Consider the following 12,762-nt stretch of genomic DNA (forward strand, 5'->3'; position numbering starts at 1 on the left):
ATCTCTTTGGATATTTTGAATTGCAGTTCCCATCATTCATGATGGCTGCGCATTCTGCAAGTGCCTGTTGAGAGTTGAACTCAAAAGGAGAAAGGACCATGGCAGATTTTGCCGTTACAGTTTGATTTATAAAAATAGGCAAAGATAAAACATACTTTGAGCCTCAGGAGAAAACCGATTCCAGAACAATGCACTGATTCATTATTGTTAGCCTGACTACCAACTGGGAACTAATTTTATTCTCCCTTTGAACTAGAAGTTGCTGCAAAGGAATGTCAATTGACATTCTTGGTGTTCCAGGACTCCCACTCCCAGAATTCTCCACTAGCTTATTAGGGGGTGCCAGAGTTTGTATTTCTTTTGAACCTTGAATTTTAAACTGAGTGACTTTTTTTCCCAAGGGCAGGAACACACTGTAAATTCAAGTGGCTTTACCCCATCGTCATCACCACCATTAATACCAACAGCAAGATTTGCAAATGTGTGAATGGCTGGCTAGGGAATTCTGGAGTTGAGGTCCACAAGTCTTAACGTTACCAAGTTTGCAGAGCCCTGGTTCAGATCATTGTTTCTTTCGTTCGTTTGCTTCTTTTCCTGGTTTGGTGGAATAGCCAAGTTAATGAGAGGCACACAGTTTGCTTTTCATGTTCTTGTTGTGGTTTTTGATGTGAATTGCTGCAATGGTTTTTGTATTCTGAAGAAATCTGTTCCATTCTTCCCTCCCTTCTCTGAAAATATACTTTTTTCTCCCCAAAAGCTGAACTGGCAGTTGCGTTTTTGTCCTTTGCGAGCTTTCTATTAAAATGTTCAAACAGATATAAATTGCTCATCATTTTCTTTTTCTTCTTTTCTCCTCCTATCAAATTGGTCTTCCAGCCTCCTGGAGAAATGAGAGGCACTACCTGGGGTTGTGCAAAAGTGTGTGGGTGGATTGTTTTTTTTCCCCCTACCCAATTTGATGGTGGTTAAGAAGTGAGAAACAAAACGGTACGTTCTTACCTTCAAACACTGCCCACATACATTGCTGAAATGTTGGCCATCTCTGGAAAGCAAGAAATGGTTTAGAGTGGAAGGTGGTGATCAGCTCAAGATCAGCCAGTGAATTTCATGGCAGCTCCAGTCAAAAAACAGGCAACAGCAAAGATGCTTAGCATTGCAGGTCACCAATCTCTAGAACAATGTTTCTCACCTTTGGCAACTTTAAGTTGGGTGGAGCTCGACTCCCAGAATTCTCTAGCCAGTAATGCCCCCAATTGTAATGCCTCGTGCTGGCTGGGGGGGGGGGGGATTCTGGGAGTTGAAGTCCACACAGTTTAAATTCTCCACGGTTGAGCTTCTTGTTACCCCGGCTTTAAACGATGGGTAGGACGGCAGTGCTTTCTTCCTGCCTTCAGAGGGCAGTGCGGCGCCTTCAATTCCGCCTTTCCATGGAGCCGCTCTGTACGATAACACGGCCCCGACTCGGGCTCTATGGCAGTTCCGCGCGACCGGCCGCATGAAGATCCTCTTCCGGAGGCCTCGCGCTCTTTTCCACGCCTCCAAAATGGCGGTGAGTAGTCATTCTGCCTCAGTTGGCTCCGTGGGTCGCCTTAAATCCATCTCCATCCTCATGGATCTGAGGCCCTTCGGCCAAGGGATTGGGGCAGCAGGCCGGGGAAGGGTCTGGGCCTTTTTTGAGGCGATGATGGGAAGCGGTCGGCGGGGATTCCTGCGCGGATGAAACGGTGTAGAAAAAATGACCGGCCCTCTTGTAGTGAATTCCCCATCTCGGCCTTCTAATGGAGTTCCTCCTCCGCCAAAGAGCGCAGAACTGCTGGGCCTTCCTGTGCTTTTTCCAGTTAAAGGACTACTATGGCTGGGTTCCCACGACATACTGAATTTAAGTTCATTTTAATCGGTGTGTGTGTGTGTGTGTGTGTCGGTAGCAATGCAGGTTAGGTGAATTCTCAGGACTTTGTTTAGGTGATGTAGGGCAGGGGTCTCTAACCGTGGCAACTTGAAGCCTGGTGGACTTCAACTCCCAGAATTCCCCAGCCAGCAAAGCTGGCTGGGGAATTCTGGGAGTTGAAGTCCACCAGGCTTCAAGTTGCCACGGTTGGAGACCCCTGATGTAGAGGATTGTGCGTGCAAGTCCAGAAAACGTGTATATTCAGTAGAGGTCGTTGTGTGAACAAGAGTTTTCCTTTCTATGTTCGGCTGGTGGCTAATTCCCACGTTGCTCCTCTTCGGCTCCTTGTTGATGATAATCCGAAATGCATTCTTATTTCATGCCTTGGGAAAAGTGTCGTTTGTTAAATTCAATCTCAAATGGCCACCCGTGGTGGTGTAGCCACAGCACGAATTGCCCACCGCCCTGGTCGCTATAATCCCAGTCTGATGTTAAGAAGAAGAATATTAAATCTCTATGCCACCAAAACTTAAAATTTTACAGCAGTGTAGAAATGCAATTTAAAAATGTCTGCTAAGGTAAGAGCAAGGCCAACCATTATCTATATAAAAGCAAAATACCACTCAGGCATCATCACAAAATCTCTAGAACCATAAAGCCTACAAACTTGAAATTTGGCACATATGTTCCTCTTGGCTTCTAGGTGCTCACTAAGAAAGGATTTTTCAGAATATTAGTATTTCATATATTATTATTCACACGCTCTGTTGCTAAGGAGTTCTATTCCCCCTCCCCACCTGAAAAGAAATTGTTCAAAGGCGAAACACAAGCAGAGGAAAGGAGTTTCGGTTTCAGTTTCACAGCACCAAGCAGCTTCAGTACAGAACAGTTGAACTAAGCCACACCCAGGCTCCTTGCTGTCTCCTTGCTCACACAGCAAATACTATTTCGGTTTCCAAACAGCCCTCAACTCTCACACACTGACAGGACACTAGCCAGATGAACACCGATGGATGTTGGTAGGCAGAGGCAGAACTTTTCCCCCTTTATTTTCCTTCCCAAAAACTAAGCCTGACCACATAGTTTTGTAGCGAAGCACGGGTGTTGAGCTAGTAATAACATAAGGCACAACAGTTCTGGTTTTTAAATATAATTAATAAAAAGGTGCATAAGGAGGACAAGTAATATAGGGACACCCTGAACCAAAGAGCATATGGTTTGTAGGATGCAGCTGTATTTAGTCCGAATGTTTTGTTTCTGTGCTGTTTGTAATTGCATGTTGCCACATTTTTAATGTGAAGCAGATTTGGATGGAGAGCATTGAATCTGTTTAGTGCAAACTCTGCTTAGCAGTTTTCCCAAGCAGAAGGAGTTACAGATGCTACAGGTAGTCCTCAACTTATGACCACAATTGAGCCCAAAATTCCTGTTGTTAAGTGAGACAGATGTTGTAAGTTTTGCCCCATTTTACGACCTGTCTTGTCACAGTTGTTAAGTGAATCACTGCAGTTGTTAAGTTAGTAACAAGGTTGTTAACTGAATCTGGATCCCCCATTGATTTGGTTTTCAGAAGGTCACAAAAGTGATCACATGACCCTGGGACACTGCAACCATCATAAATACGAGTCAGTTGCCAAGCACCTGAATTTTGATCACGTGACCAATGGGAATGCTGTAGTATTTATAAGTATGAAAAACTGTCATAACTCACTTTATTCCATGTGGTTGTAACTTTGAACGGTCACTAAACGATCACGAAACAGTTATAAATCGAGGGCTACCTGTACCTTTTAAAGCTGATGATGTCAGTAATTGAACCCCGAACCTTGGGTATCCAAAACATGCCTTCTGCAACTGAGTTATAATTGTACCCTATCAGTCCATTCAAATGTGAGCTTATGAGTTGTTTTTATTTTAGAAGAATATAATAGCGCTAACAGCAATAGCACATAGACTTATATACCGCTTTACATTGCTTTACAGCCCTCTAAGCAGTTTACAGAGTCAGCCTATTTGCCCCCAACAATTTGGGTCCTCATTTTACCTACCTCAGAAGGATGTAAGGCTGAGTCAGCCTTGAGCCTGGTGGGATTCGATCTGCCAAATTGCAGGCAGCCGATAGTCAGCAGAAGTGGCCTGCAGTATAGCACTCTAACCATTGTTAGAGGCCCAAATAATACTATTAGTGATGAAAGTTATTTTCACTCATGCATCTTTTAGATTGACCCGTGTCCTGTGGTATTTCTGTTTAGGTGTAAGCTAAATCGTAGCTTGTACTCTAATGATAAATTGCGGGGACTTTGTGAATTTCCACACAACACTCTGATTATTTTTGTTATTCAAGGTATACTCTGGGGCCAAGGTGCCCTGACTTACAAGTAGAGGTAAAAATTAATGGTGCATGAAAATCCTGTTTTAATTAGCTACCAGCAAATTAAATAGAAAGTCAGTTTTTGAAACTGGAGCATCAAGGTTTAGGAACTATTTAATCCGTACTTTGTTCTGTGTAGTTCTCTTAAGTCTGCTTTGCATGCTATTGACAGACATTCCGACAATGAGATGGCAAGACTGTGTGACTTGTGCAGGCAAAGAAATATGGGGATTGCTATGAGATTTTGAATCGACTATACCAATAACTCTTACTTGGTACTGTGGTGGCTCCCTCCTCCCTTAGTCTACTACAAGGTAGATTGGCAGTTCAATTGAAGCTGGAGAGATCAAAAACAGATAAGGGTTTACAATCAGAATCGATAGCTGAAAACTACTATGGGGAAGAGAGGGGTAACCAGTTGCAGGTATTTAAGGTGTTATGCTGGATTTGTAGCATAAAACCAAAAACAGCCTTGCCAGTCTCAAGAAATCTCAAGCTCCAAGTGTTACTTATTGCAGGGATCCCCAACCTTTTCGACGCCGCGCCGGTTCCGCGTCAGCTGGGCGCCGCCATCTTTTTGACGAAAAATCACTTCCGGTGACATCACGGAAGTGATTTTTCGTCAAAAAGCGGCGTAGCGCTGGTGAGCTTTTTCGGTAGAAATGGCTTTCACCCGGAAAAGCTCACCGAAGCGCTAGCGCCGCCATCTTTTTGACGAAAAATTGCTTTTTTACCAAAAAGATGGCGGCGCCCAGCAACCAGCGGCCCGGTAAGGCTTGTTCCATGACCGGTACCGGTCCGCGGACCGGCGGTTGGGGACCCTGACTTATTGTTTCAGACTACACATGATGAGAATAAGACTGGGCTGTTTTTGCCATCACCACAACCTTTTTTTCTCCCCCTGCCATTTTGTAGCAGCAAGACCAGGGTGAGAAGGAAAACCCCATGAGGGAGCTGCGCATTCGCAAACTCTGCTTGAACATCTGTGTTGGAGAGAGTGGGGACAGGCTCACTCGAGCAGCCAAAGTGCTGGAGCAGCTCACGGGACAGACTCCCGTCTTCTCAAAAGGTAAATTTGCTCAAAGGCATCGACTGGACTACAAGAACTAGCAGCCTTCGCCAAGCTGGTGGTAGGAACTTCGATTTAGTACTTGGCTGGGGAAGGTTATTGTAGAACAAAGTCTGAACAGGTTTAACAGATAATCAGAGTTGGAAGGGACCTTGTAGGTCAGGGGTCCCCAACCACCGGTCCGCGGAACAACTCCTACCGGGCCGCTGGCTTGCTGGGCACCGCCATCTTTTTTTCATGAAAACGTGCTTCCGGTGAGCTTTTCCGGGTAGAAAGCTCACCGGAAGCACGTTTTCATCAAAAAAAGATGGCGGCGCCCAGCTGATGCCGGTACCGGGCCGCGGCGTCAAAAAGGTTGGGGATCACTGTTGTAGGTCATCTAGTCCAATCCCCCACCCAAGCAGGAGACCCTACACCATTTCTGACAAATGGCAGTCCAATTTCTTCTTGAAAGTCTCAAGTGATGGCGCTCCCACAGCTTCCGATTGTTCTCACTGTCAGAAAGTTTATCCTTATTTCCAGGTTAAATCTCTCCTTGTTCAGTTTCCACCCATTATTCCTTGTCTGGCCTACAGGAGCTTTAGAAAACAGCTTGACCCCTTCCTCCTCCCTGTGGCAGCCTCTCAAATATTGGAAGACCTCTATCATGTCTCCCCTGGTCCTTCTCTTTACTAGACTAGCCAAGCCCAGTTCCTGCAACCATTCTTTGTATGTTTTAGCCTCCAGTCCCCTAATCATCCTGGTTGCTCTTCTCTGTACTTTTTCTAGAGTCTCAACATCTTTTTTATAATGTGGTGAACAAAACTGGATGCAGTACTCTAGGTGTGGTCTTACTAAGGCTTTATAGAGTGGTATTAGTACTTCCCTTGATCTTGGTTGTATCCCTCTGTTAATACAATTTAGGATTGCATTAGCTTTTTTGGCTGCTGCTGCTGCTCTTGAAAATGACTCCAGAATTATTTGAGGCTTTCCTCTATGGGATTCCAAATACTTGGGGTGGTCATGCTGTGAGGACTTTGTTTAGTGCAGGAGTGTCAAACTTGCATTGTCATGTGGCGTATCATGTCTCTTTTCCCCTTCGCTAAAACGGGCATGGGTGTGGCCAGCACAGGACACATCCGGGCTGTGGGCTGTGAGTTTGACCCCCCTGGTTTAGTGTCATGATCTGGTGTAAGTAAAGCTTTTGACCCAAGCTCAGATCCCTCAGCTTCCTTGTCAGAAATCAAGAAACAGGCTAAAGCACCTTACTGCTCTGTATCTTCCAAATTAATTTACTAGAATCCACACGTTGCATTTATTTTACACAATGTCCAGTTTTTATTTTCTTAAGTTAACTGTATAAACTGTATTTTACATCTTCATAATTATATATGTAGTTTGTAAGCCCCCTGGGACAATTGTCATTCCAAAAGACAGCATGAATAATTTTGATAGATGAATATTGGAGGGTCCGAGTTCAACAGAGGATACTTTTACTGTCAGTCTCATTTTGAGACATCTTTTCAACAATGTGGGCTTGAACTCTTTTAAAAATGGGAGCAGAATTCAAGCCAGCATATCTGTATTGAGTGGGTCTTTATAGACCACATGCTCTCTAATTTCTTTAAAATAAATTTGTCATTGAACTGTTGTATTCCTTCTACTGACTTTGAGCCACTGAGAATAAGGAGAGAATTTAATGAATGGGCAAGTCAATATTCTGTCTAGTGAGGAAAAAGCAAACAAAAAACAAAAAAGCCAGCCTTTGCTGTTTTGCCATCTGATTCTACAATCTCATCATGTCAGCACTGGCAGGAATATAGTAGTTTTGCTCTGTTTTCCAGTAACAATTGAGCTGGAAATACTTCATCTGAGCTTTAAAACACTTATGTGATGCTTCTTTTGCCCTGAAATGGACCATTATGTGGGGATGCCCATGGCCTTCTCCAACCTGGTGCCTTCCAGATGTGTTGAACTAAGTGTGGTGATAGATATCCCAGCAGGTGGTATTAAGTAATATACAATACATCTGGAAGGTTGCAGATTCAAGGCTGATACGAGCTACTGACTCCGGAGTTCCCAACTGATACTTGGATTTGGGATTTCCTCTAAAACCCCATTAGATTTGTTGTATTTGCTTGAAGTTTGTTTTATGCCTGTTTTTCTGACTCCAAAAATACCTTATGAAACTGCGTTTTGCAGCTCGATACACTGTCCGATCTTTTGGGATCAGGAGAAATGAGAAGATTGCTGTCCATTGCACTGTACGTGGGGCAAAAGCTGAAGAGATCTTGGAGAAAGGATTGAAGGTAAGCAGCTGTTAAATCACTTTTCTAACACATGGAATTTGGAAGGGAACAGATTTAAAACTAATGTCATTATTTCAGGTGCGAGAATATGAATTGAGAAAGAATAACTTCTCCGACACTGGCAATTTTGGATTTGGGATCCAAGAACACATCGACTTGGGAATTAAATATGACCCCAGTATTGGCATCTATGGCTTGGACTTCTATGTGGTTTGTATATTTAGCTTAAACTTCTACATTCTTAAGTTTTTATATTGTATAACTCTAATTTGGACTCTTTCTAACATTGCAGTGACAGCAGAGATGCTTGTCTTGTTTTTGTAAAGTGAAAGGAGATTAGTATGCTAAAAAATGGGAAAACAGATAAAATGTTGCAGCTGGTATACTTGAATAACACATGAACCAAAACTGAGAGATGGTGCACGGTAGTGCAGTGGCTAGAATGCAAGATTGCAGGCTAATTCTGCTGACTTGTCTATTGCCGGCAGTTCGAATCTCACTGGCTCAAGGTGGTCTCAGCCTTCCATCCTTCCGGGATGGGTAAAATGAAGACCCAGATTGTTGGAGGCCATATGCTGACTCTGTAAACTGCTTAGAGAGGGTTGTGTAAAGCACTATGAAGTAGTATACAAATCTAAGTGCTATTACTATCAGATTCCATCTATAGCATTAAACCACTCATCTCCTTACCTTCTGGCTCCATGCACTTTCCAGTAACATCTGTAGAGAAGACTTTTATGACTTAACCTCGTGTTTCTCAACTTTTAAGATACGTGGACTTCAACTCCCAGAATTCCCCAGCCAGCCCCCTCCCCATGGCTGCCTGTGGAATTCTGGGAGTTGAAGACCAAACATCATAAATTTGCTGAAGTTGTGAAATGCTGATTTAATCCTTTATACAGGACCATTGCTGCTGCCTGGAGAAAGCTTTGACTCTTCTTATTACCAAATTTGGTCTTGAAGAATTCTGTCTCGACCTAATATATCCATGAGAATTGAGTCAGGAGCATGTATTACAGGGAATATCGTAGGAGAAGCAGGGGCAGAATTTGGGGCCAGAGTCAAAAGAGGAATCAGAGTCACTATGAAGCCTGAACAACTAAGTGCAACTCCTTTAACCCTTACCTAGGGCCAAAATAGTTCTAACCTTTGAGTAGATTTCTCTGCATAAGCATAAGCAATAAATCAGTTCAGTTGGAATTTCACGGTTGGAATTTAGTGGTCTTTTCTGGCCTGACAAATATACAGATAATAAACTGAGAAGCATGACCAAGAAGACGGTCATTATTACTATTGCACCCAAGAAAGGGCTTGAATCAGTTTTAGAATAATTGGAAGTTTGTTGGTTTCATTATGTTCATGGTTTCGATTCACTGGAGAATGAAACCAGCATATATATTGAGTGAAGCACTTTTGCAGATGTAAACACCCTGGTGCAAGATATTTATAGGAGGTTTGATACTAGTTTCCTGGCAATGACATAACTTTCATTTCCAGATTTTTGTTTTTACAATTGATGGGCTTTTTGTCATGTGACTCATATTTCACCATATTGAAAAGAGAATGGATTAAGCCTGTAGACTGTTTTAGAAAACCTAATAAGAATTGATCTGTTCTGGCTAGGAATATCCTTTCATTTATTTTGGAGCGTTCATAATTTTTCTTCCTTCCATGGAGCTTTAAGCTGTGCCATAACTGTTAAGTAGATTAGTATCTAGCCTGTATCTTGCAGGGGAGGCCTTTCACTTCTACATTGTTAAGGTCCTTAAAAGCTGTAGCTGTTCTATATCCCAGGCTGAACACTCGAGCAGTGGCCCCCAACCTTTTTTGTGCCACGGCCCAGTACCGGCATCACAAAATGATGTGCGGCCCGGTACCGGCATCAACACACATGACAAGGCGAGCCGAGCGACCGGCCAGCCAGCCGTCCCCCCCTTCTCCCCACCACCTTCAACTCCTCCTTTGTACCTTTGTCGATGGGCTTCGCTTTGGGACAGCTTCGGGACGGTCGCTCAGCTCGCCTTGCCTTGGGTGCTGAAAGAATCCTCGCACCTTAGTTTCGTTCGAAGCCCCCCCCCCCCCTTCAATGAAACTAAGGCGCCAGGATTCCTTCAGGACCCAAACGCCGCTTTCCAACCGGAAAAGCTCACCCGGAAGCACTTTCTCGTCAAACAAGATGGCGCCCAGCAAACCGGCGGCCCGGTAGGAAATGTTCCACGGACCAGTACCGGTCTGCGGCCCGGTGGCTGGGGACCCCTGCTCTAGAGCAGGGATCTCCAACCTTGGCAACTTGAGTTGGCTGAGGAACTCTGGGAGTTGAAGCCCACAAGTCTTAAAGTTGCCAAGGTTGGAGACCCCTGCTCTAGAGCAGAGCTGTCAAACCTGCGGCCTGTGGACCAAGTGCGTCACGTGCTGGCCATGCCCATGTCTAGTTTAGCGAAGGGGGGGGTGGAGTCGTGATATGTCACATGACAATGTGAGTTTGACACCTCTGCTTTAGAAGCTGGGACCCACAGGCTCAGCCTCTGAGAATCTCAAGGGCCCCCATGTTGATTAACCTCTGGTCTCCAAAATGTCTGGTGCTAAGTCAACGTTCAACTGTTTGCTAGTTACCACATTTAGTCTCTTTGAAATACTGGGCGTATGTCTGAAAGGCTTTCCTGAAGCATGGTCTTAGGAGTTAACCGTGCTTCCGTGTGCTACTGCTTGCACTTCAGGTTCTGGGGAGGCCAGGGTTCAGCATTGCTGACAAGAAGCGGCGAACTGGCAGCATCGGGGCCAAGCATAGAATCAGCAAGGAGGAAGCCATGCGCTGGTTTCAGCAAAAGGTAAACTGGCGTGGCTTTTAACCACCTCAAACAAGCTTTTGAAAAGCACTGGGGTTGGTCTGCCCTGTTGGTTTTTACATCAGTGGCAGGCATTTCTTAAAGGAGCCTTCCCCCATCGGGTGCCCTTCATGGAGGACACAGTGCACCTCTGAGAATCCCCAGATACCATGTTGGAGAGCCATGCTGCCTGAGAACATTGGGGATTGTAGTCCCAGCTACAATTGGGAGGCACTTGTCTCCAGTCCAGTTTATGCAACACGTTGCCTCCCCCATCCCAGTGAGGAATGCCAAAAGTATACAGGGAGTTCTCCCCCTATGACCATTTGTTCACAGATTGTTCAAAGTTACAACAGTGCTGAACAAGGGGTGGGTTGTGACCCAACTCTCAGTTTTCTGGCCATCCCAGCATCCCCACAGTGACATGATCTTGATCTGGAGACACTTCGCATTTACAACCAATTGCGATGCCCTGTAATCTTTTGATCACTCCTTGTAACCTTCTCTTCCAGCTTCCCTAGAAAGTCAATGAGGAAGCTGGCAGGGAAGGTCACAAATTGTTGGGATATCTCACACCTCTCCAGCCCCTCACCCACTGCCTGTGTAGGACTTGCAACTTCCTGTTGGGTTCTCCACTGATTTTGGTTGTGGGAAGCCAACAGGAAGTGGCTCTGCTTTATGAGTCTGGGATTCAGTTAATAACAGCAACTGGGACTGCAGTGATGCGGTCACACTTTGCAAACGTGCTTAGAAGCTGAAATCCTGTCCCAATTGCCATCATCAGCTGAGGGCCACCTGTCTTTACATTTCAGTAGAACTATGGACGATACATTTCTCTTAGTGGTTTTGCTGGATTGATAGTTTTGTAGAGTTATCTTGAATTGTCAGTATCTATCAGTCCTTAACTATGAGAGATCTATTAAATGTAAAAGAGGAGAGTGTGCTTCACATATTACAGCAAATTGTAATTTATACAGTTTTTATTATGCATCATGTAAGTCATAGAATATCCAGGAACATTGCATTTCAAATGTGCTTCCATGTGAGAAAACTGTTCTTTAATGCACCTCATTCATGAGATCCTCTTTTTTTCAGCAACCTCATTGCACAAGCAAAATTTTAAATAGGCTCTTAGTTGCCTGGGTTGAGTAAATAGAGCCTTTGAAGACAGTCTCAAATGAGTTATTCATCCTTTTAGGCCACAGTTCAGAATAAAGTGTCAGTAAAATATTGTCCAAGCTTCAACCTTTTTGAGCCCGTTTTGTGAGATTGTTGTGCAAACATTCACCCATGTGGAGGTTGGGGAGAGAGGGGGGTGGGATGTGTGAACTTTGAATCGGCTTGAGCCTGCTGTGTGGTCTGACATAGCTTATAAATCTGAAAAAAATAGAATGTGATGGAACTTACATGTTTAAAGCATATACTTGCCTTGCTTATATCTGATCCAATTTCTTTCTTTTTGCAGTATGATGGCATCATTCTTCCAGGCAAATGAATGATTTCCACTAGGAAATAAGTGTGAATAAAATTTTACATTGTTTAATTTGCTGTCGTGTAATCTTCTCTCCATGGACTCTATAGTTGGGCATTGAATTTCACTCTTTGGAAAGAAACTTCAAGTTTAGGTTAAACTATTTTGGGGCAGCAATGCTGCATTGGGTGGGAGCATATGGGTTTCTGAAGAGGTTGATTGTTATTCATTTGATTTGGCAGTTTATTGGCATCCAGAAGCCACCGGTGTGATGCAGTCAGGATTGATAGCAACATTAATAAGTATGCATTGGTCTTCCTTTTTATGTTTTGTATGATAACTTGGAAAATATCCAGTTTTCATTCAGCCAATTTCCCTAGGCCAATGATTGCAGCAACTTTAAGGTGTGACATGGCTGGCTGGGGAATTCGGGGAGTTGACGTCCACACATCTTAAAGTTACTGAGTTTGAGAAACCCTGTCCTAGACCAGGAATGGACGATTCCTGGCTGCATATAACCTACCAGCATTCCAGAAATAGCACTGCTGAAATCTGATGGCCAATCCTTAACAATGTATAATCCTTTGATTTTGTTCCAAATGTAACAGTAGGATTGGCGCAAGCCAAATTCATTTCTACTCTAAAAAAAAAACTCATCAAAAGAGACAGAAATTTGTAATGTTTATAAGTTGCATCATATCAGTTATTTCTCTAGGATGGAGTGGTTTCTCTTCACAGAAATTCCTACTTCCTCCCTGGTCCAGAACATCCTGTTGTACCATTGCCCCAGTACTATCCCCTTCTTCAAGAGAGGTGCATTCACAGACTGTCCCATCATGGAGTTTGATCC

The 12,762-nt window shown here is 43.9% G+C and overlaps 1 protein-coding gene across 1 annotated transcript; it reads left to right on the forward strand.

The window, feature by feature from the left end:
- Positions 1 to 1,427: 1,427 nt before the first annotated feature.
- Positions 1,428 to 11,984, forward strand: RPL11 (ribosomal protein L11). Its single transcript, XM_026680645.2, has 6 exons — positions 1,428 to 1,549; positions 5,175 to 5,328; positions 7,510 to 7,616; positions 7,695 to 7,826; positions 10,334 to 10,444; positions 11,907 to 11,984. Exons 1-6 carry the CDS (start codon positions 1,496 to 1,498, stop codon positions 11,934 to 11,936), a joined length of 588 nt encoding a protein of 195 aa, XP_026536430.1. The 5' UTR covers positions 1,428 to 1,495; the 3' UTR covers positions 11,937 to 11,984.
- Positions 11,985 to 12,762: the final 778 nt, after the last annotated feature.

The sequence above is a fragment of the Notechis scutatus genome, chromosome 8, assembly GCF_049901735.1.
Source record: "Notechis scutatus isolate UNSWTSFEM ecotype Mainland chromosome 8, rNotScu1.2, whole genome shotgun sequence".
In the NCBI taxonomy this organism is placed as follows: Eukaryota; Metazoa; Chordata; class Lepidosauria; order Squamata; family Elapidae; genus Notechis; species Notechis scutatus.